Raw genomic sequence first — 25,268 nt, forward strand, 5'->3', positions numbered from 1 at the left:
CTTATTATAATTAAAGCCTCTAACAGTGTGTGACCTTTAGGAAGGTTATACAATTTATCAAACTTTAATAGGTTGTCTAACCATTTTCATTCACTAGCTATCTGACTGTTCTAATAATTTTCCCCCAGGTGGCTGCTATATATTTCAAAGATCCCCGCATTTCTCATGGCACTATGTTTTTCAAAAAGGATGACTTCTCTTTCCTCTTACATAATATGTCACCATTTTTAGAACTCTTCATGATACACTTTTCCTCCATATATAGTCATATTCTTTCCTGCAGTCTACTTAAATTGCACTGGACCCTTTCCTTTCCTTTCCTCATGATGTTGTGTGTTGGAACTTTTTGTGACCTAAGAAATTTAACTTTCAAATTTAGAAAATATAGCTTCAGTATATCAGTAAATGATGTGGTATTTTTGAAAGGTCACATTTTTTATGGTTGGAAGGAAAATCGGAAATATTTGTGAGTCATTTCGGTTGTTTAAGTGAGTTGAATGCCAGTTTTTCCTCTCTAAGGTTAAGTGCTTAATTTAAAGACAGAGTGTCACTTATCTCCATGTGCCTGATTTTAATTTTTGCGACAAGACAATATAATAATGCTGTCCTTTGGAATAGGGAGTTTCATGCGCAGTTTTTGGTAGCAAACGTGTTGCTCTATCAGCTGTTCCTCTCATGCCTCATGGTAGGAGTGTCACATGCGGACTGCTGCCCCCTCACATCCCAGCATTGTCCCCAACTGAGAACTGAACTCTCCATTTCCACATTCAACTGCAGGGGGCAGGCACCCATGCTTCTTTCTCCAGCTCCTTTATTTACTAAGAGAATGACTATGGGCTAATTATTTCATTTCTTTCAGATTCAGTTTTTCTGAGCTATAAACTTGAGGGAAAAACTCATAGAACTACTAACCACTAAAAGCAATACTTAATATAGTTCCTGGAAAACAATTGCTGTTCCCTAAATGATAGCTAATATTAATTTTTACTAGAGAATGTATTTCTTTCAAAACACAACTTCACCACTGAAAAGCTCCTATCCTAGTTTCATTTGATACCTACTTTGTTTCTTTGCAGTGATTACATGTGACTTTCCAAACTTGGAGCTCCCAGAAGCTTCATGGGAAGTTGGAGCAATGAGGGTTATACAAACTTGAGAGATGTAAATTCATGAAATAAATGTCAAGCTCACTGTCAATTAAGGTAAAATTAAATTGAGTATTAAATTGTGACAGCTCTAAGTGATGTTAGAACAGGAATTTCTATAGAAAAAAGAAAATAGTGATACATTTGAAGACTCAGACTGACATGAAGTAGAAGATAGAAACTGAAAGAAACCTATTTACAAATTAAGTGAAGTCTAGGTTGGAGCCAGATTGTTCTCATACGTATATTTCACCTTAGCTCTTGTGATTCACATTTTATTATCAAAGGATACAGTTTTTAGGATTAATAAAATAATCTGCTTTGCCCATTGTTGGCCAGTCCTTTAGTAGAACATTGTATTTCCTTTTTTGGACTCTAGAATTAAAGAAATTGGAAAGGATCCAAAGAAGGGCAATAGAAAGAAAAAAAAAAAAAAAAGACTATAAAAAACAAGGCCCGTGAGGTAAAGAGGATGTGAATCCTTAGTTTGAAGAGAAACTCAAGAGGCCACTTAATAACTGTCTTCAGATAGGAGAAGGGTTGTCAGGAGAAGAATGCTGAGCCTTGGCTTGCTTTATTACTAAAAGCTGGAAGGAAGGGAAATGGTTCAAGAGAAGTGAGGTTAGATAAAAAGAAGTACTTCTTGCAAAAGAGAGCAAACCATGATGCCTAGACAGACTATATAGGTTTGACTGGAAGAGACAGTGCTGGGCCTTTGACTGCTGTGCTGTGTTCTCACCAAGTCAGCCACGTTTCTTCACCAAACTTCTGGGACTCAAAGGTATTGGCTGCCAAAGTAGCACTTTATCTTACACTCTCTAGTATTTCTAGTATTTCTAGTCTTGTATTTTACATGCATTTTCGTCTCTCTTCTGCTTCTCCAACTTCCTTCTTTCTCTGCTCCAGATTATATAAGGTAGTACAGAGCACAAAATGAATTCTTGCAGCTCCTAATACTTTCTTACACCTGATCAGTGAGCAGACTACTGACGTAGCTTTCTCCCCTCAGTGTTTATCAGTATACCTGGAATCTGTGTTTACCCCAAACAGTAGTGAATTATATTTAAAAATAGAAACTTTTTTCCTAGGAAAATTTTTTCCTTACCCTAGGGAAGTTGTTAATAGGAAAAATCTCCAAATAAAATCATTATATATGAAAAAGTTTCTTTTTAAAAAAATTAAAAAGTAGCAACTTCTGAGTTAAAGTGTTAGAAAAGCTAAATATATAGCAAATCCTAAGCACATTCATGGTGGAATATATAAGTGAGTGCTAACTAATTAGTGTATGCCAACCCATAGGGGTAAAAATAGTGGCGGGGAGGGGCCCAGTGATGGTACTGTTGATACTTTACTCAATCACAAACACTAAATTGGGACTGGTACAGAATTTTAAGTGCCTTTTTCTTGGGCTTACTGTTGTGATCTTTCTTTAGAACAGTTCTGATATACCCTTTGGAAGGCTGGCCTGTGTGGATGTTGTCTGTGCCAAATTACAACATAGAACAAGGGACTGTTCTGTTTCATTTACTGAGAATAGTGCTTAATAAGTACTATTTGACAACATGCTGAATTAAGAGAATGTTATAAGGATGTTTCACAAAGGAAAGTGGGTAAAACATCTGATGTTTACAAGTTCTATTTCTGTGTAAGTTGATAGCAATATACATCCATATACTTAAACCGTTATTTTAAAAAGTTTATTCAATACGAATGAATATTTTGAAAGAAAATTATTTTATCTGGTACCAAATATGTACTGTTTCTCCGTATAATGAATGTTCTTTCAGAATCCAGATAGTCTCAGAATGCATCGTTGGTTTGAACTATATGAGGCCCAAGTAAATTGATTTATGTCAATCAAATTCATGCAACACAGATTTGGGACACATTCGTAATTATTTCCCTTTTTTTGACTTATCGTAGTATCTTATCTTAGTTTATATATCTGGGTGTACTAATAATATAATAAAGGTTAGTTGGTTTCATGACCAAAGGGAAAAATAACTATCAAAAATTTCTTACACTTTTATTTATATTTTAGTGCCACAAACTAGGTAGCTCAGGTTTTATCATAAGTTTTAGCATTTGAAAGTACTTCCATGGGACATTCAAATGTAGCTCTATTCCTAATAGACATCTTTAATCCATAGTCTAGTACAACCTAGGAAACAATGGTGGCTTGAAGTGTAAAATAATGTAATTTAACTTGTGATTTCTTTTTTCCTGGTTGGGCTTCTCACTTAAGTTTGCTTTAAAGGAAAAATAGGATTAGATGCCCCTAATGTCCCTTGCATCTTGAAGATTGTGTTCTTCTCTGACATTGAGCTAGTGTGGACCTGTAGTTTGCTGAATATGTGGGTATATGCAGCAAATTGCATTATATATTGTTGTAGGCTGATAATATACTTGTGATCTTTTTTTTTTAAGATTTATTTATTTATTTATTTATACAAGCACCGGGTACAGTCAGAAGTGCGGGAGGGCGAGAGAATTCACCTGAGCCAGAGTGGGGAGCAGAACAGGCAGAAGGACCGAAGTACACTGCTGAGGGGAGCAGTGGGCGTGGCAGGGGAGGTCTGTCGCGCCTTGTGCGACTCTCGCCTGGCGGCCAGGGACTGAACCTGCGCTGCAGAGGCTGCAGGCAGACTCGCATGCAGCCCAGTGCTCAACCGCTGCGCCACCAGGGGAGGCCCGTGATCTTTGTTTTAAAGAGAATTTATATTTTTGATTTGCATTTCCCTAATTACAAGTGATGTTGAACATTTTTTCATATGCCTGTTGGCCATTTGCATTTCCTCTTCAGAGAAGTTTCTTTTTAGCTCTTCTGCCCATTTTTTGACTGGATTATTTTCTTTGTTGTTGTTGAGTCTCATCAGCTCTTTGCAGATTTTTGTGATCAGTCCTTTATCATTAGTGTTGTGTGCAAAAATGTTCTCCCAGTTGGTGGGGTTTCTCTTTGTTTTTGTTATTGTCTCTTTTGCTGTGCAGAAGCTCTTTAATTTGATGTAGTCCCAGCTGTTTATCTTTGCCTTCACTATCACTGCTTTGGGTGATGTGTCAGTAAAGATGTCTTTGATGTGAATATCACGTAGTGTTTCGCCTATATTTCCTTCTATGTATTTTATGGTTTCAGGTCTTATGTCTAGTTCTTTAATCCATTTTGAGTTGATTTTTGTGTATGGTGTGAGGCAGTGGTCAAGCTTCATTCTTTTGCATGTAGCGACCCAGTTTTCCCAGCACCATTTATTGAACAAACTTTCTTTGCTCCAATGCATAGTCTTTGCTCCTTTGTCAAAGATTAGTTGACCATAAATCTGTGGGTTTATTTCTGGATTTTCTATTCGATTCCATTGGTCTGTATGTCTGTTCTTGTTCCAATACCATGCAGTTTTGATGATTATGGCTTTGTAGTAGAGTTTGAAGTCTGGGAGTGTGATGCCTCCATTTCCTTCTTTTTTTTTTTCAGTAGAGCTTTGGCTATTCAGAGTTTTTGGTGATTCCATATGAATTTCATCAATAATTGTTCTATTTCTTTGAAGAATGACATTGAAATTTTGATTGGAATAGCATTGAATCTGTAGATTGCTTTTGATAGGATGGCCATTTTAATAATGTTTATTCTTCCAATCCATGAGCAGGGAATGTCTTTCCATTTCTTTGTGTCTTCTTCTATTTCTTTTAACAGTGTTTTATAGTTTTCTTTGTATAGGTCCTTTACCTCTTTTGTTAGATTTATTCCCAAATATTTGATTTTTTTTGTTTCGATAATAAAAGGGATGGTTTTTTTTTATTTCTTCTTCTTCAGATTTATTGTTTGTGTATATTTTGTTATGGGCAATAGAACCTAAGGGGAACCTGAATTTTTGTATATTCAAATGACATCTACTTTCCTTCTTCAGGATTTAGTATATTCTAATGAGCAGAGCAAGTGACAGAGTCAGAGAGAAACAGAGGGAGAGAAACAGAACAAGTAACTCGTGACTAACTTACTGTGCAAAAAACCCCACAAAAAGTATTGTACAAACTAGTATCTAACTTTATATTTTGTTATGGTAGTTTTGTAGCATTTGTGATTCACAGAAGGCCCACATCAACCTCATGTTATTTTATTTATTTATTTATTTATTTAAAAAAAGATTTATTTGTTTTATACAAGAACCGGGGTAGAAGCAAGATGCGTGGGAGAGTGAGAGGATTCACCAGAGACAGAGTGGGGAACAGAACAGGCAGGCTGACAAAATGCATTGCTGAGGGGAGTAGCAGGTGTGACAGGAGAGGTCTGCCGCGCCATGTGGGACCCTCGCTGGCCGGCTGGGATCGAACCAGTGCTGCAGAGGCTGCGGACAGCTTCACAGTGTGGCACTCAACTGCCTGAGCCACCAGGGGAGGCCCTCAACCTCATTTTAATCCTCATAACAGTTTAGGAAAGAGGTACTGTCCTTCACATTTCAGGGATCATTTCTATAGTTCGTTATCCTTCATATTTCAAGTAGAAAATTGCCTCTGAGATTATTATGACTTAACTGGGATCATACAGCCTTGTGGAGTTTGGATTCACACTCAGAACTCAGACTTCAGAACCAGCTGTCTGTCTTTCTATGCCTCCTGGTGTTCACCTGCACTGGATTTGCTTTGAGGTTACACTAAGATATAAAATTTTTGTGGACTGCATAGGTACTTCCATGAAACCTGAGTATCTCATTTATGGTATAGATGATTTAGTTTTCCTTTTCTTTTGGCATAATGGGATAAAGTTGTTTAAGACCAGGAAGCAGGAAGTTGGGTTCTAGTCTTCTGCTCTCACTAACTGGTTAGGGACCTTTTATACATTTCCTCAATTATAAAGTGAAGGCAATTGGCCTTTGGGTTCTTAGCTTTTCCTTCTTGTTCTAAAATCCTGTGTGGTAATAAAATCACTTGGTGGTGATTCTGAGAAAACCTTTCTTATACCAAGGACTGTCACATGGTGAGATTCTCATTCTGAATTTGAAGAATGGAAACTGACAGCAGAATGCCAATTGCACGGGAATTCATTCAGCACATGTAAATTGAGCATCAGTATCAAATATTTGGGCAGCTAAAGCCTCGCTCTCCCAGTCTAGAGCGGAAGGCAGACACACAAATATGAAAGGTCACTACAATTACGAGGACCCTGGGAGAGATGTGTACAGCCTGCCAAGTGAGCAAGAGAAGGAATCTGCTCCATCTGTAGGCTGGAAAATAGAGGGGATGCCACAGCCAAGACCTCACCAAGAGAGGTTTTACCAGATGAAGAAAGGGTGTAGCCTATCCTATTCAAAGCAAGTGCAGAGGAGCAGAGACCTTAGAGAGACTGCCTCACAGACCCCAGACACAGAGATGCATAGGAGTTCACGTGAATGCAAGTGCACACACCCCCATGTCAGCGCCAGCATTTTCTTTTCAGCTTCTCCAACCTAGAGTTGAAAACTGCTGTCAAAGAGACATAGCAAAGAAGTCTTGAGGCCTAAGCAACATACGTAGAGCAATAACTTTGAAACTTTTTAAAGATGTGGGAATTTTGCTTAGTTAACTTTAAAGAAACCAAGAGAAATTGCTGAAAGTTATTTAAAACTTTATTCTTATAGACTGATAAGTTTTAGCTGCATTCATTCATCGATTAAATTGATCTGATTGTTAAGAGTCTTTTTGTCTCTAGAGTCTAAATGAACTGTGTTCTTTTGGCTTACTTGAGATACTACAAATAAAAACAAAAGTTACACTCTTATTTGGCTCTTCCACTCACCTTGAACGAAAAAACAATTGTTTTTATATCCTAATATTTCAAAGTACAAACTGATTCTCGATTGCTTTTACCTGTAAAGTGTCTTGGGAAGTTACTATACAAACACAAAGTTTACCTATAATACTCTTGGCTTAAGTTCTGTATCTGCTCTATATGGAATAACTTGGTTTCCATCCTGTATTACCATCTGTAGCAGTAAGGATTCTAAGATGGCCCCCTTGATTTCTATTCCTGGGTTTTATAGCAGATTATGTTACATGGCAAAGAGGATTGTGTGGATGTAATTAAAGTCCCTGATCAGTTGACTTTAGCATTGGTGAGCCCAATCCAATCAGGTAAGCAATTTGAAATGGAGAGTTCTTTAGGCCAGTCACATAAGAGGAGGTCAGAGGTATTCAAAGCATGAGAGGAATTCAACATCAGACAGGTCTCCATCACTCAAACAGGGAGGAAGCCCTGGGAGGAGGACCTGAGAGTGGCCTTTAGGAGTCTAGCGTTGTCTCTGGTCAATAGCCAGCGATGACTTGAGTCTTACAACTGCGGCTGCATTCTACCAACAAGAATGAATTTAGCAGAGGCCCCCAAACTCCAGCTGAGCCCAGCCAGCCAACAGCAGTACACAGCACAATGTCTCTTGCTCCTGTTATAGCAATGCTGATCATTAATCTTCAGAGTGGCAGTGATAGCTTCTCTCAAGCTTACACTTTTCCCATCTGTTGTCTTTGTAGCCACTATTGCACTGAATTAAGGTGAATCCTATTTCTTTCCCCCTTTTCTCTTAAAACCCTGAACCCAGTTGTAATTGCTTCTATGATCTTGTGATGTGTCGTCGTATGCGTTCCAGCCTGTGGGGGTGGGGGGTGGTGCGCAGGGGGAGCCAAAAGCCTTACCTTTCCATATCTCTATAGTTAAAGTATCAACATGCTTAAGACGATTTGAGAATCAAGTTTTCTGTTACTTTTCCCTTTGCTGACGTGATTCTTGGCATTGTTACAATCGTGCAATAGAGGATATTTCTCACATTATCCATAGAAGTGATCTGTTTTTCCCATTTCACATGTAGAACACAGGCAGAAGAGCAGCATGTGACTGTACCATAGCAGAGGTGGGGTTGAGACCTAGAACAGGAAGAGATGTGTGGGATGGGCTGCCGGGTGTTTACAGTACACAGCAACAGGGAGCAGTGGACCTGTCATGGACAGCGAGGTGTCACCAGTGCGGTCTGTACGCATGCCAAGAAGAAACTGTGTCACTTGGGGGGAAACAGTGCAGGTTGTTAGTTTTATTATATGTGTGTGATTGTTGTTAGTTCTAGTATATGTTGTTTTATTTCAGTCTCCTTGGCTTTATCTAGACCTTCTATCTAGTATTTCTCTTAAATTTAAGGGAAAATAGCGAAATGGAAGAAAATATTCTTTCACTATTAAGTTAATAGAATAATCTTCTGGACACTAATCTGTTGGCTAATATGTGAAATGATTTATTTCTTAGACTTTGGAAAGGAAATGGAATGAAGTGGGAAGTTGTCCTTATTTGTTTTTCACTGTATCCACATTATTCCGGTAAACTAATTAGATTGTCCCTTCTCTGAAAAAAGAAGAGACTAATATATTTGTATATGCTTAACTAGACTCCAACTATCTATCTATTTATTTGGGAAAACTTAGGTTCCATGAATCATTGGTTTACGTTCACAAGGTGACTCACTTGATGAGTCTTTGGAGGGGCGAGCTCCATATTTACTGAGTCAGGCTGAGCTATATTGTTATGGTCTGTGCAAACTTTTAAAATGTTACTTAAATTTAATGCAATTTAAACTTTGCAAATAGTGACCTTTATCCATAATTGCTAGCATAATTTTGGTTCATTAAAATAGATTTTTTTAAAGGGCTCATAATACATTTGAGAATTCTTACAATGATATCTTGCCTTCCCTCACATCATAAGTAGTCCAGGTCTCAGATTACACACTTAGGGCAACCCACCTGGAAAAATAAAAACTTTTCAGGTGTTATTTGGTTTTTACATTTTTTTAACCCTGCAGAGAATATGAAAATCGTGTGTGTGTGTGTGTGTGTGTGTGTGTGTGTGTGTGTGTGTGTGTTGATACTGGAAACATTAGTAGCTTTTCAAAAGTATACCAAACAATAATTTTCCTGTATTAAATCCCATGCCCCTCTCTCACTTGCCAGAAATGTGATTCCATGTTATGTGCAAGGCTCAATACTAAGAGATTGCTTATATTCTGAATCTTTGTAGAAATACCTATACTACAGTTGCTCACCTGTTTTTCTAAAAATCACCCGGAAGAGAATTCTTATCTTTTAAATAGTAGGTACAGTTCAGTATTTCAGAGCATAAAATGTCAGATTTGACTTAAGTAGGTACTTCTGTTTCATATAGCAAGAATCTATTATTCCTGGTAAATCTACTATTGAGAAAGGAGTCCTTTGTTCACGGGTCATTTAAAAAGAGGTAATAATATATCCCTAATCTCAGTCTCCTTTTAAAACATCTTTCTCTTTTGTCTCATACATTCCTTTTTGCTTAGATTTCACCACGAGTTTCTTTGGCTTCATGACCACTTAATGCTTTGTCTGTATTAATCTCTATTTCCTTCTCCTTGTTGGAATTTCACAGTTAACCATAAAGTGTAAAAACACAACAACTCTCACTTGCTTAGAATCCAAGATTATAGTCTGTGGGCCTTTAAATATTCATCTAAAAAAAGGAATCTTAAACAATGTGGATTTGTGGGTGTTTGTTTAGGGTAGGAAGTGATCAATGGAAAGGAGGCTTGACATAATTGTCTTTTCTGAATACCCTGCTTTTTTGGAGGGGCTTAATTGTTGAGTGCTTAATTTATACTTAAACGTATTTGATGTGAATGCTCACCAATTTCTACTCAAGATTGTTTATTCAGAAGGCATTTATTATACATACACTCCGGGCCATCTAGTCTCACATGGAATGCAGACAGGGCTCAAAGACAGATGATGTCGGGCCTGAAGAGCTGATGATCTAGTTGGAGAGTGGTGCGTTTCTGCTAGTTTCATGCCTGTGCACTCACAGGATGGTTGTTGCAGGAATTTAAATTCTTCCTTAGCTTTTATCTTTCTAAACGTTTGATACTTTAGTCAATAAAAGAACTGGAAATAACTTTTAGAAATAACCTGTGATGGTGGCAGATATTTAGATAGAATATTTTCTGGGGCTCCAAAGGAAAAAGACCTTCCTGATTAGGTTTGCATAATTATTCCAGATTCTGCTCCAAATAATTAAGTTGCTTGCTTTTATATTCCTAAACATTTTCAGATAACAAGGAGTTTATAATTGCAGGTTACACTAGAATTTCTATGTTCATGGACATAGAGATATAAGAGGAAAAAGGGGGTTAATTATTGGGCCTTTGTTCTTGGTGAGGGTCAAATGGACACACACCTTGCAGGCTATGAAATGACTTTTTCACATTCTCTGGTGCTCATCATGTGATATTGCTGAGGTAGATGGATAAATTTTCCTGTTTTTGGTAAATCCCAGGAAAGTTATTTATTCTATATGTATCACGATTATTTTGGTGATTAATATAAAAACACTATTTTTCTGTTTACCTTAAGATTACTTTTCCATCTCATTTAGACCCATGTTTCCTGACTTAGTTTAACAAATAACTTAGAACCAAAGCTTATATAATACTTACAAATTTAACCATTCAAAGTGTGAGTTAACATATAACTCTTACTTGTAGTTAGGTACAAGTAAAGAATTCAATTAAATGTAAAACAAAATATTATTAGTGATTTTAGAGTAATAGGCTGGTCTTTGTGAAGTAAATTTGAATTATTAAAAGTAGTACAGCTTTTACCTTCACAAACCAGTTCAGATGCATCATTATATCAGAAACATAATATTGATGACTACTGTTTCCTATAAAATCTGTGGAATTATTTTGAAGTAAAAATAATTTTAAAATTAACAAAAAGTAAGTGTTCTTTGCTGTCTTAATGCTTACTCTATTCATATTTTTATTGAATAACCTAGGTGGGGCAATTCTTACTTTTATTTCATACTCCTGTATTAGTTTAGACTTGGATTTGGCTGTAAATTACAGAGACCCAAAGAAAAAGTCCAGATTGATATATTTCCCAAAATCCTGGAGACCCAGGTTTCTTCTCAGTTGTTGCTATGTCATGGGTTGAATTCTGGCTGTTAGCTGGAAATAAAGTCTCACTGGTAGTTAAGCCAAGAGTTTATTAGATAAACAAAGTGAGTTTTGGAACCTGGGAAGCAACCCCATGATTTTACTTTTGTGAGAGCTGTGTCAATAAACACAAGTTTGAATTTAACTTTATGTAGGTAGGAAGTAAGTCATTGACTTTAAGAATGTAAATTTTTTTAGTAAGCTTACTTCTAAGTTACCCTAACCTACAGATATGCTGATACTGTAGAAAGGCAGCACAATATTTAATTCTTTACTTCCTAAAGAATACACTGCAGAGCTGCAAAGGCTGGGTAGTACTATTGTTAAGTCTTTATCTGAGTCTTTGGTCAACTGTGGATGTGAAATGACTTTTTTTACCTGTTGACAATAGATTCCTGAGTCCAGAAATGGGACCTATGAAGATGGCTTTACTCTTTTGACTGGGGGCGGGTGGGGATGGGGAGAGGGAAAGGAATGGACAGGATCACAGAAAATTTTTCAATGTCTGTACATGCTTAACTCCTGAGTAATTAGTTAACCTCTATACTTAACCTGCACACTTTATCAGGAGGAATCAAGGGGGAAAGAAGGAGTGGCACGTCCTTCCAAAGATACATCTTGGTTGCTACTTATGTTCAGTACTGTACTAGAGACTCTAACCAGGAGTATTAGGCAAGAAGAAGAAAAGCTATGGCATCCAGATTGGCAAGGAAAAATAAAACTATCTCTATTCCCAAATGACATGAGTTTGTATATGGAGAATTCTAAGGAAACTCAAAGAAAAGGCAGGCAGGCAGGCAGGCAGACAGGCAGGCAGGCAGGCAGGAAGGAAGGAAAACTAAACTAGTAGAACTAAGAAATGGAATGAGAATTCCGGATATAAGATCAATATGCAAAAATCAGTTGTATTTTTCAATATTAGCAATGAACTCTTCAAAAATGAAATGAAGATAATTTTGTTTATATCATTATATCATCCAAAATAAAATACTTAGAAATAAATTTACTAAAAGAAGTGTAAACTTGCACACTGGAAACTAGAAAATATCACTGAAATAATTAAAGATCTAAATAAATGGAAAAGAATCCCCCTCGCATGATCATAGATCAGAGGAGTTAGTATTAAGGTGACAGACTTCCCCAAAATGATCTACAGATTGAACACACTTTCAAAAACCCCAGCTTGTCCTCATTCACCACACACTTCTTTTTTTGCAAAAATTGACAAGCTGATTCTAAAATTCATATAGAAATACAAGGGACCCCGGGGGCGGGAAAAACAACAACAATCTTGAAAAGGAGAATAAAATTGGAAGACTCACATGTCTCAATTTCAAAACTTATTATAAAATTCCTATAAAGACACTGTGGTACTGGCATTAGCATAGACATATAGAACAATGGAAATAGTACTGGGATATGGGAAATATCCCTTTATACTTATGGTTGTTTTTCCCCAAGGGACAAGACAATTCAGCGAAGAAAGAATAGTCCAGCCTCCCCTCCCCACCCCCACCCCTCACCCCCACCATTGAAGTTTTTACAAAATGATTCCAGTGAACTTGCAGCCCAAGATCAGAACCTTGTTTTCCTTTTTTTTTTTTTTTTTTAAAGATTTATTTATTTATACAAGAGCCAGGGTACTGGCCAGATGTGCAGGAGGGTGAGAGGATCCACCAGAGACAGAGCAGGGAACAGAACAGGCAGACTGACGAAATACACTGCTGAGGGGAGCAGCTGGCGAGATAGGAGAGGTTTGTTCGCCATGTGGGTTGTTCCTAGGCCAACCGGGATCAAACCAGTGCTGCAGAGGCTGTGGACAGCTTCACAGCGCTGCGCTCAACCCACTGCACCAGCAGGGGAACCCCAGAACCCTGTTTTCCTTGGGGCTGCAGGTTCCTTCCCTCACACCTGGGGAATGATCAGCTCTTGAAATGGAAAGGGTTGAGGGTAGGATTTGAGACAGTGGGTGGGTTCTCATTCTTAGAAGTTATTAGAAATGACAATAGCCCAACTTAAGTTGTAATTGTCTATGGTTGATTTTTTTTTTTCAGAGCTCTTTCTCTGTACCATAAGATAGGGCTTGTTTACAATATGACAGCACCTAGAAATGGACTGTCCCATTGAAGCAGATGCATGTGGAAATGCAAGGGCATGTCCATGGTTGGAAGCTCCTTATATTGTCTGACACGTGGAATGGGGACTGTTGAAGGCGACTTCTACAATACTAAACTCATTCATTGTGCTTGCCCAGATTTGGAACACACATTTTTCCATGGAGCCTGTGCCAGAAGCTTTGTCTTTTTGAGAAGTTCTTATCATCAAGTGTTTTCAGATAACTTTGTCTAATCCTTTCTCTTCATTCCTACTTCCTTGTAATACCTCAGCCATTAGGCTCAGTGCAATTTCTTATTCCTAGAGCTTTCTTTTCCAGTTTTCATTGATTTCAAAATTATTGCCAGTGCTGTAGTAATTCCTTGTAGCAACATTCTTTCTGATTGCTTTAAATTTTTTTCCTTTTTTAATTATGTTAGTTGCTAATTATTTCTTTCTGGATTTTCTGGCCCTGATAATAATTCATTTTTTGGAACATCTTACTGTTATTTTTTATTGCAGACGATATTTTAATTTAATTTCATGTCTTCATGATTATTCTTTCACTGTCTTAAAGCAATTTGCTCTGACATCTCTTCTCCTTCACCACCCCCTGCCCCAATGCCCTTTCTTTACTCACCATGTTATTTGGATTGTCCTTAGTCCTTTGGGACAAAGAGAAAGTATCCTCGTGCCACGTTCTAGTCTCCCAGTAAATATTTCTTCCTTGTTTGAGAGACAAATAACTAGAACCTCGTACACTAAAAATACCTGAGGATGCTATTCCCAGTTTATGGGATGGTAAGTAACAAAGAATGAGGGAAGAAAATTTTAATCTTAGCTATCTTTGAAAATTCAGTCAAGTTTGTATTTATGAAGAATACTTATTAGAAAGAATAACCTCTATAACAAAGTCTTTGTGATCTTTATAATCAGGAGACTCAGTTGGTGTTGAAGGGTATACATCTAGACTTTTTTTTAATATTTTATTTTATATAATTCTTACAACATTTTTCATTTTTGCACAATGTATGCATTTTCATTTTGGTTATATTCCCCATATAATTGCACCCCCCCTTATTTTGACCCTAATCCTTCCTCTGTCTGCGTACCCCACTCCCGACATCTAGACTTTTTTAGTTAAGGTAGTCTTAGCTACTCAAACAAAAGGAAAATTAATACTTCACTGGCATAATATCATACTGGAAGAGTATTTTTTCACATAACAGCACAAAGTGTGGTCAGGGTAGGGGCAAGTGGCTTGTTCAGCTCTGTATTAATTTAGGAACCCAGACTGCTGGCCGCTGTGTTCTCTTTAGCTTGTTCCAGGATCTTCCTGGGATTTGACATTTAGCCCTTGGCTAAGGAAAGAGTGTAGAGGATGGCCAGTGGGCGGTTTTCGTGGGTAAGGCCAGGACAGGAAATGGGAAATGTCATTTCTGCTCATACACCATTGGCCAGAACTCAGTGGCTTGGCACTATTTAGCCACAAGGATAGATGGACGAGAGGGTCTGCTAATCAGCCCAGGTCATTGGTGATAGTTAAAAAAGTTTAAGAGAAATGTATTGGTTGAGTATTTAACTAGCTATAAATTTCCTGTCTGTATGGAAAGATTGTAATGTCAAGTAAACACATAATTAAAATTAGGCAACACTATTTATTTACAAAGAGGAAGTAGGTACGATGTTATTACTTCACCAGCTTTCCTTTTAACATGGGTAAAATAAAACAGTGCATAACTGTGAAGTTAGAGTTGTAGTAAGTAACAACATAGATGTCATACATATATTAATTTATCCATTGTTGGCTGATTTAGCTATGGGACAGTTTCTATCCATAACAGATAAAAATAGTGCCACATTCAGTAAACTGATTTTTGTTACACAAATATTAACAAATCAGGTTATTTCAGTGGGACCTTATTAGTCAGTCTACTGTGAGGAACCTCTACAGACAGGCTCTATCAGTGTGCTAAGAAAAAGCCTAGCTAATTGGGGATAAAAGCACAACTTGAAAAGAAAAGTACATCAATAAAAGAAGGTGATATTTTTGCTATGCAAATGGAAAGTTGGAGTTGAAAGTACTGCAAGTGCAAGCCTGCTGTGGAGATACAGCCCCACGCTGTTAACTGAACTATTACTCTGTTGTGCAATACCATGCACAAAGGCACATATGTAGAAATCAAAATCATTCTCATATATTATCTGCCAAAATCACAATGCAACCTAAGAGAATTGTATAAAATTACACATTTCTCTGTGAGACATGAGAATGTCAAAACCCAAACCAGCCCACATTAGTATGTGTCAGTTTTGTTTTCTGGATTTAGCCCAACCTTACAGAAAATTCATCTACCATCTGAGTACACTCATACTTCATATCATGCTTAAAAAATAAGAAAACAATATCTTGTTTTTTTTTTAATTTTATTTTTATATTCCCCATACAATTGCAACCCCCTTATTTTAACCCCAATCCCACCTTTCCCCACCCCACCCCCCATAGAGTGTCTCTGGTTCATAGTTGTTTGTTGATTTTGATTTTTTCTTTCTTATAGTTATTCTTTTTCCTGGTCCCTTATTTAAGTTTTCTAGATTCCTGCTATGAGTGAGACCATCCGGTATTTTTCTTTTTCTTTCTGGCTTATTTCGCTGGGCATGATCCCTTCCAGCGCCATCCATGTTGCTGCAAATTGCATGTGTTTATCTTTTTTGAATGCTGAGTAATGGTGTATACGTACCACATCTTCTTGATCCAGTCATCTATTTTTGGGCATTTGGGTTGTTTCCAAAGCTTAGCTATTGTAAATAGTGCTGCTATAAACATAGGGGTGCAGGTGCTCTTTGGAATTGATGTTTCTGTGTCCTTTGGGTAAATACCTAGGAGTGGAATTGCTGGATCATATGGGAGCTCTATCTTTTGTAGGTTGAGGGATCTCCACTTTCCATAGTGGTTGGACCAGTTTGCTCTCCCACCAGCAGTGCAGGAGAGTTCCTTTTTTCTTCACATCCTCGCCAACATTTGTCAAAAAATGGGCAGAAGAGCTAAAAAGAAATTTCTCCGAAGAGGAAATACAAATGACCAACAGGCATATGAAAAAATGTTCAACATCACTTGCAATCAGGGAAATGCAAATCAAAACTACAATGAGATACCATCTCACACCAGTGAGAATGGCACATATTTTTTTTTATGTTGGGTTTTAGATTCTACTAGAACAGATGTTATATAGCTACTTAAACTGATTCAGACACATATGTGACTTATATATAAAGGCACTGTAGTTATATACTAATTCAGATATATTTAATTGTAATGTTCTATAGTTTGCTCACAGCTTAAAGTTATAAGCAGCATAAAAAAATAAGATTCCATGGGGGTAATAATTCAAAATAAATGAAAATATTATATTAGAAAATTCAAAAAAGCAAAGCAAAACCATGAGAAGTGAGTATACTACTGTTAAGCCAATATGATTTAGAGAGGAGCTCATCTAACAGTAGTTGAATATCTTTGTTTCTTAATCTGTATAACCAAATTTCTCAAACTTGATGAATGTGTAGACCAATTCTAAAAGGAAAAAAACCAAATAAAATAACAACAGTGTTGTTATTTTTTATAATGGCATTTGAATACATATAAATTTTAAAAAGTCATTCTAAGTTCCTTGTGCCCAGAGCTCTGAAAGAAATTTATAGATTCAGATTAGAACATAAACAAAGCAAATTAAGTGAAAATTATTAAAATACCTACTATGAAAACATTTGTGAAGGTGGCACTGGAACTGGCCTTTCAAGAATGAATAGGATGAATAGTGAGTGAATAGAGGTTACGAGAGAAAGGCTCAGGTTAAAGGAAGAAAGAAAGAGAGGGCTTGGGTATGTGAGTTTGGCGGGTGTGTGAGTGTGGCCAGTGTGCCGTGAGATAGAGAATGGGTTCTTTGGGCTCTGATGTCTCAAGTGGGGGATGTAAGGTTAGCTGGCTTTTGAAACAAATCTTGGGGACCTTGAGGGGGTCAAGGAAACAGACCTCCTTCTGTATGCATGGGAATTCCTGAAGGCAGAAGTCAGCAGAAGAATAAGACGAGCAGTGCTGTATTCTTAAATACTAAATTTGCAGCAATATTTAAACAAATTGGAAGAGTAAAAAACGAGATCGAAAATCTATCCAGGAGCTCAGCTCCCCGAGACCATACACTTGCTTCATTACTGTATGGTCAGGTCCTAGAACATAGCTGGTCCTTATGAGTGTGTGTTGTATGAATGTGTGATACTTGAATAAATGGCTCATCCATTCTACATCAGGTGAAAATGTGTAGAAGATAAAATCCAAATAAGGAGTTCAGAATAGAAGTAAAAAAATGGTAGAATGGATTTAGGATTTATCTGTAATTAATTGAGACCTTGAGACGTATGAAAGATTTAAAGGAGTGAGAAAAGGTGAATATCGTGTAACATGAACTCTTAAGAAATGTCTATAGCTACAGCTAATGTAAAGGGGGAAAAAACTGAAGGTAATGAGAGAGAGAAAGGTGAATCAGGAGATGATATTCGCCCAGCAACCAAAGGAGTAGAATCTGTGATGTCCAGGTTGTATTTCTTTTAAATGTTAAAGTGCTTTTTTTTTTTTTAGAGGAAATTTACTTGGAAGGATTTATAGAGTCTAGTTATCCTAGCATTAAAAATGATCTTAACAGGTGTGTAAAACTTAATGTTGAAGGGGTTAAGGTAAAACCAGCCAAATAAAGCATATCCTGGAGGCATGCTACATATAGGGAAATGTCAGGATAACATTTCCTTATTTTGGGATTTAGTTCACAGTTCTTTTAAATTCTTGTTACTGTATTTTGAACTAAATATGTAAGTTTTAATAGACTATACAGAGTAGTTGAGCAACAGAACAATTATATCACAGAAATTGTTAGGAATTCATTTAATGTAGTGTCTCTGTTAGTGGTTTACCCTAGGATATTTGAAGTGATTATATTGTTTTATTTCTAGACAATTTTTGTGGAACCTATTATGCCTAAAGCAGGCACTTGGTTTAGTTGTTTAAAAAAAATAAATAAGGCATAAGCTCAAAAATAAGCATGGGTTTCTTCTACTTTATGGCTTTGAAAATCATTCTAAATCCTCTTGATATAGAGTGTTTACTACATCAGCTAGCAGTTGGATTTAACATTAAATTTTATTTTGATTAACTTGACTGCAGTTGTTTCTTGGCTGCCTTTTTAGAACCCACTGTGGAATAAAATTAAAACAGTTTTTATGATATAACAATTTAGTGCAGAAAACGTTTTTCTTCTTGCCTGTGTGTTTTCCCTCTTGAGTTTTCTGCATTTACCCCATGGCTCAGGTTTCTCTGCTCTCCAATCCCTCTTTTATAGTACTGCCAGATTAGTTTTCCTAAAGCAGGCTTTGGCCATTCTCTTATCCAAAACCCTTCAGCGGCTCCCCATTGTCGCCTTCTATCTGAACCCAAGTCATCCATCAAGGAAGGACCAGCTGAAATGCTATATGTTCCTGTTAACATTTTCTTGATCTTTTTTGCTAAAGTCTCCTTCTCCACTCAAGATTTCTTATTCCTCTTGCATAGACACACATGTCTTACATTAAATGATGTATGTACACATCTCACCAGTGAGATTGTCAACTTTTGGATGCAGGAACCAAGTTGTCTTTGTCATTTTTTTTTTTGCCCACTCCCCCAATGTTTTGTACATAAAAATGCTAAGTGTTTGTTGACCTTCAATTTTACACATTCAATCTGTACAGTCTATCAACTATAGCTCAATAAAAGTCATTTAAAAAGCAGTCTAAATAGGGAGTAATGTTGCATAAATGAATAAGGAATATCGGAACATGACACATTTGTGTACTGCTCTGTATTTCTGCTCAGTGATCTTACCCTTTACAGCAGGTCCTCAAATAACATCATTTCATTCAGCATCTTTTTGTTATAACCTTGTCAAGGAAAAGAATCAATTCATGATTGAAGTCACTTGCTTGGCTTTCCTCCAGGTACTGATGTTTGCTCAAACATCACAAACCTGTACATGTTAGAGTCTTTGGCGTGTTTCAGTTGTGCCAGTCAGTGTGAGTGTGGGTGTGTGTGTAAGTGCACCCTGCAATGGAAGGCCATCCTGGCCAGGACTGGGTCCCTCCTGAACCCTGAGGTGCTGTGATAGGCTATAGCCTCTGTTACCCACTACTATGATAAGCAGGTGGGAAAATGAATGAATGAATGAATGAATACAAAGGATCGGTTCATATTAGAAGTGTTTTGGGTGTTTATTTAGAAGTTTGGTGACGCTTTTATGACCAAAAATATGCTGAAGGAATTTAACTCTTGTTTATATAAATTAGCCTATGGTAACTTGGTATCTCATATTTCTTTTTAAAGTTAAAACAGTTTCCAAGCGCCTGTAATCTTAAGATCTTGGACTTTATATCTTGACCTTAAGCAAGGACTTAATTGCACTTTTGCTCCCCGTTGACCTTTTACTTTCTAATTCATAATTTAATCATTCATTTCTTGTTAATGTGTGACTATCTTCCTCCTGTTGAATAGTAAGCATTCCAGGCCAGGAATCTTTGTTTTGTTCACTGATGTCTTTTCCAGATGTTGGGAACAATGCTTGTCATTCATCGAGTAAACGAGTGAAACTTGTAATACAAAGTCAAGTTCTCCCTGTTTTTTGGATTACTGTTGATAATTTTGAAAGCAAAGACCAGTGTGGTGCTGAAATAGCAAGGGGATGCTGTAGAGAGAAATCCCAAAGTCCATGGCTACCCAACTCTGGGCAAGCTTCTTGACTGCTCTGTAGGTCATTTCCTCACCTGTAAAAGGATAATATGACCTAAACTGTGTTTTTACAAGGTTAAGCTTACAATAGAATTAATAGCTTAAATTTCTTAATCATTCCTAATATGATATGCCAGACATCTTCCCTGGCTGTGTAGACATTGGCACTACACATTTTCCCTTGGTATTACCATGGCTTCACAACTACTCTGTCAAGCAGAAGTGTTGTGGCTCCATCCCTTGGGTAAAAAAAAGAAGCTTCCAGCCCAGGACCACACATGGCAGGAGCAGAGCTTTTATAGACTAAATCCACTGGATTCTAACGCCCTTGCTCTTAATGCCCGCCTGCTGTGCAAGTGCCCTTTTCTTAACTACCCTCTGCTTCCTGGGAGAGAGTTTGGAGGAGTATGAGATAGTGGGTCTAGATTTTTCTTTCCTGCCTTAACATGCTTGAGGCATGTAAAGGGTTCATGAGTACCAGCGGCCTCACTGAGATATGTTTTTATGAACTCGGTCCTTCCAAAGTGAAGGGCCTGGGAATCTGGTTTGAAAAATCCTCCCTGGTTAATTGGACCTTTACCCTGCTAGAGGACCTACACCTCAGGCCTGTTTCTTTTTCTTACATCCTGTTCCTTGCACCACCCCCCAATTTCAGTATCTCCTGCAACAAAGATATAAATTTATTGTTGCATTAAGTCTTTTTAAAGATTCATGCTTTATTGTTTGAAGACAAATTGTATGGTTTATGATTGTAAAACCAAGTTGATCATTACAGCCTCCTCTACTTTTTTATTGAAAAAATACTGAAACACACTTAAAAATTTTTGAGGGATCTGTAAATGCCATTTCAAAACATAGTTCAATCACTATCCCCTTTTATATATTGTAAGATAATACACATCAAAAATAAGGAAGGCTAATTGTTTTCTGTATAAAGGAATTAACCTGCTCAGGTATTTTTTTAATGAGTATTTAAAGTTATTAAATCAGGATTAATGGTTAGATTATTTCAACATTTTAAAAAGCCATCTTTAAAGTTTCAGGAAATGGATTTCTTTTTAGAAATAGTTTGTCACCGGTTCAAATGCTAAAAAGGTACTTCAGAAAATATTAAAATGAAAAACATTTCATTTGTATGTTATAAAACTTCATTATTTTTAATTGATTGGTAGGTTTGGTAGGAGGCCGGAGAGAACTGGCAGAACATTGAATTTAAAAGGAGATATCGGTATTTAATTTCAAGTAATATTTCATCAGAGAAATGTTTATTATTTGGTTTTGCTAGTTGTATTGTTGTGATTAAGAGCAGAAGCTTTGGATTTAGTCTGACCTAGGCTTGAACCCCCACTTTTTTGCTTATTGAATCTGTGGACTTAGACATATCACTTAACATTCTCACCTGTTAAGAAGGAGCAACACCTATCTTACAGTGTTTGATAACTTGAAATGTATATGTGTAGAATCTGAGTAGTGCCTAGTGTATTGTCCGCATTTAATAACTGTTTTATTAGTAAAATAGAACCCTTTAGTTCTTTGAGAATGTCTTTGGGAGTCTGGTTTTTGAGAATCTCTTTGCAAATAAGTGGGAGACATTTTTATGGACTCCTGTGTGTAATTGTCAAGCTGGTATGGGAGCGCATTTTATTACTGATTCAAAATTGAACTCATCTTGGAATGAACTCTCAATTTCTGTATTAGTGAAGTTTTAACTAATTAAGTTTTATTGCAGAGAATAGAATAAGCACATCCTAATTCTAAGTTTTTTATGTAAAATCATATTTTCTAGGAGAATGCATAGAAGGGCTCCGGGAAAATGACTACCTTCTGATCCATTCATGCCGTCAGTGGACCACCATCACTGCCCATAGCTTGGAGGAGGGGCACTATGTCATTGGGCCAAAGATAGAGATTCCGGTACATTATGCAGGTAAAACTCCTCTCGGGGCAAGAAAAGACAGAGGAAGGAAGGAATTATCTATAAACTGGAGTGTATCATGACTTGGAGAAAAAAGAATCCAACACTTTTGTGCGGTAATTTTGTTAGTGAAAGCTCAGTTTTGTTTTGTCATAGGTATTTCTAATTAATGCATGTACTAAAATGCAGATTCTTTTGAAATAATTATAGACTGAAAAATTTGCAAAAAGAAAACATATCTCTGCTGTTTTGGAAAGACAGTCAACATGTGTACCCAACCTCTGTGTACTAGGGTCTCTTGAACATTGCTTTTGTCAGTGACTTTGATATCATGATTTCATAAGATACCAATTTACACATGAGCATTGTGACCTGCTTTTAAAAGTTTTAGATTGGCAGTTCAGATACCTAAACATGTGCCTCTTTGCAATAAAGCATCTGGAACACAGGCAGCTGAAGTCACCTCACTGCTTTGTTAAAGTAGGGTAATAGTTGCCTTCTCACTTCAGTCAACTCCATTAGGTTCAACAATGCCATTTAATTAGTTTCTATTAAATGCATTCTATGTGCAGCCCTTTTCCAGCTTAGGATATATCTAGTAACTTGAATACATTTTCAATAATAGGTTACAGATGCAGTTTGGTTTTTTAATTATACTTCCTATATTTTCTTCTGATGCCTATAGTTCATTATATAAGGGGTCTTGGCTTTTTCTCTATTACTATTAATTTTTTGAAAATCTGAAGCAAGGAATTTTAGTCAATTAACATAAATTGCATAGCTCTGGATTTTTAAGTGGAACCTCTGTAATGCCCAGAGAGTTGTTTGTTTGGAAAAGGGACCTTGCTGTATTCCCACTGTTTGAATAGCAGCAAATGATGTGTCCAGTATTTGTTGAATGAATGGTTCTAACCCATTTCCATTCCTATGAGTCAATTGCTGATGTGGCCTAAGGAGCACTTAGCTTCTCAGAGCTCGTGTGTGTGTGTGTGTGTGTGTGTGTATGTATGTGTGTGTGTGTGTGTGTGTGTGTATATATATATATATACACAAGAAAGAATTTCCATGGCTTAAAACTTTGTTCTCTAGAATTATATTTCCTAGTTGTTGGAGAAGACTTATTGGAAAAAGAAGGAACATAAAGCTGCAGAAAAGTATTACAAATGTGAGATTAGAAACCAGGCCAAAGGGGCAGAGAATGAAGCACATACACATACATACATATACATACATACATAGACACACATCTTGTCTCCTGCAAGGTGTTCCTACAATAGATGAGATACATGCTATTCTGGTTCCTCTCTTTTATAGAAAACTGAAAAGCAATTTAAAAGATTGTATTTCTTCATATATATGATTTTACCTAATCTGCTGTGTTCTTCCATTAATAGACTTTTCCCCCAAACCCATCATGAATGGCTCGGTCAAGTCATTTTTCCCAAAGGAATGCTTTCCTTTGATCATTTCCTCAAATATCTTTAGAGTCTCCAAACTACCACTGGATTCTGACTTGTTGCTTAAGCTCCTCCAGGAGACTGGTTTTGATCTACTACTCTAACGTAGACCAAAGGTGAACCTTCCACCTCAGCTAAATTAGTCACTACCCTGTTTCCTGGACATATTGGAGGTTTCTCCATGTACGCAATGCACCCTATGGAGTTGCCTTTCTCAGCCTTGCTCTTTCATTGCATCTGGAGAGTGCTGTCCCCATGGGGTCTCCAATATACTGACAGGGTGTCATATTCATTTGGCACATGTCCTCAGTCTTCATTCTGTTACCTTTTCCTGTTGCACATATATACTTCCTTTGCCGATTGAAGTGTATACTCTGTAACCGGTAAGACCAATTCTACAAGACCTCTGTGAATCTTTTTGATGTGTACACACAAGTTATAATTCTTTAAGGCTATAAATGCTCCATCTAGGGATCTCAAACCTGGCTACACATAAGACTCACCTGGGACCTTTAACAATGACAGATACCCAGGGCTCTTCTCGAGATTCTGGAGTAATTGGTTCTGAGTGTGCTCTTGGCATCAGGATTTTAAAAGCTCCTCCTATGGTTGAATTAGGCAACCAAGGTTAGGAACCCTTTGTTCTGGAATGGATATTCACAATGTTAGATACATTTTCCCCAAATACCTACAAGTACTTGTAAAAGTGGAATGTCTTGAATATATTTCATTTATTTTATGTATTACTTATTTTATTGATAGCCATTCAATAAAAGAAAGGTAGGGAAGAAAGGTAGGGCATGTGCAACAAGTTACTATGTATCTGCAAGGAAGATGATAGTACACTTAGCTAGGTAACCAGTCACCTTTCGGATACTTTTTTTTTTTTAAGGTGTAATTGAAATGCTAACACTGAAAGGAACCATGGACATTTGGAACACATCACTTTACATGAAAGGAGAAAAAAATATATTAAAGGAAGGAAGGAAAACTTAAAACATGGCTGTCTTAGTTCAGGCTGCTGTAACAAAATACCATAAAATGGGTGGATCATAAACAATAGGAAATTATTTTGCACATTTCTGGGGCCTGGGAAGATCCAGTGTATGGTAAGGGCCCACTTTCAGTTTGCAGATCATCCTTTTGCTGTGTCCACATGTGGTGCAGAGGGAAAGTGAGTGATCATCTCTCTCCTGTCCCTTCTTAGAAGGGCACTAACCCCATTCATGAGGGTTCCATCCTCATGACCTAGAAATCTTCTAAAGCCCTCTCCAAATACCAGCACATTAGGAATTATACTTCCACATCTGATTTAGGGAGGACATATTCAGTCCATATCAAAGGCCACATATCTCTAGTTTCTGAGAGATTTGATAAGATTAATTTCTTTTTTTTTTTGTATCTCAAATAATAAATATTAGGATGAAAAGTATTTCATCATTTTATTCAACAGCTATTATGACAACTTTCCAAATAGTTATTTTTAACAACAACACTTACTTGGACAAAGATATATATACATATTTGTATGTTTATAAAATACATTGTTTTGCACAGATTTTCTTTAAGGAGTTCTCATAATTTTACAATCTCTTCTCCTCTGTGCATTTATCTATAAAGTGTTTCTCAGTGATAAGATTAATTTCAAAGTATTTCAACAACATATTTATTAACAAGCTCAATCTGTGGAAGAAAGAAAGTGTAAACTGTGGAGACCAAAAATATTGTCTTTCTGGGTTGTTAGTGCTCCAGTTTTAATTAGTAGAAGAAACCATTATCCATGCATATTTTACTGATTTGTCAGAATCACCCGAGTTGAGATTCTTTCCTTATTCTTTGAGGAAAATTAATAAGCAATAATTAAATAAGTTTACCATAGAATGAAAC

The 25,268-nt window shown here is 36.9% G+C and overlaps 1 protein-coding gene across 2 annotated transcripts in view; it reads left to right on the forward strand.

Moving 5' to 3' along the window:
- GAREM1 (GRB2 associated regulator of MAPK1 subtype 1) overlaps positions 1 to 25,268 on the forward strand; it is a 183,041-nt gene that overhangs the window by 45,116 nt on the left and 112,657 nt on the right. For both annotated transcript variants that reach the window (XM_037508686.2, XM_037508687.2), the window contains exon 2: positions 21,796 to 21,936. In XM_037508686.2, coding sequence (XP_037364583.1) covers positions 21,796 to 21,936 — 141 coding nt within the window. The remainder of the gene's footprint in view (positions 1 to 21,795; positions 21,937 to 25,268) is intronic.

The sequence above is a fragment of the Talpa occidentalis genome, unplaced genomic scaffold (genome assembly GCF_014898055.3).
Source record: "Talpa occidentalis isolate TD23 unplaced genomic scaffold, MPIMG_talOcc4v2.1 talOcc4.13, whole genome shotgun sequence".
Classification (NCBI taxonomy): domain Eukaryota; kingdom Metazoa; phylum Chordata; class Mammalia; order Eulipotyphla; family Talpidae; genus Talpa; species Talpa occidentalis.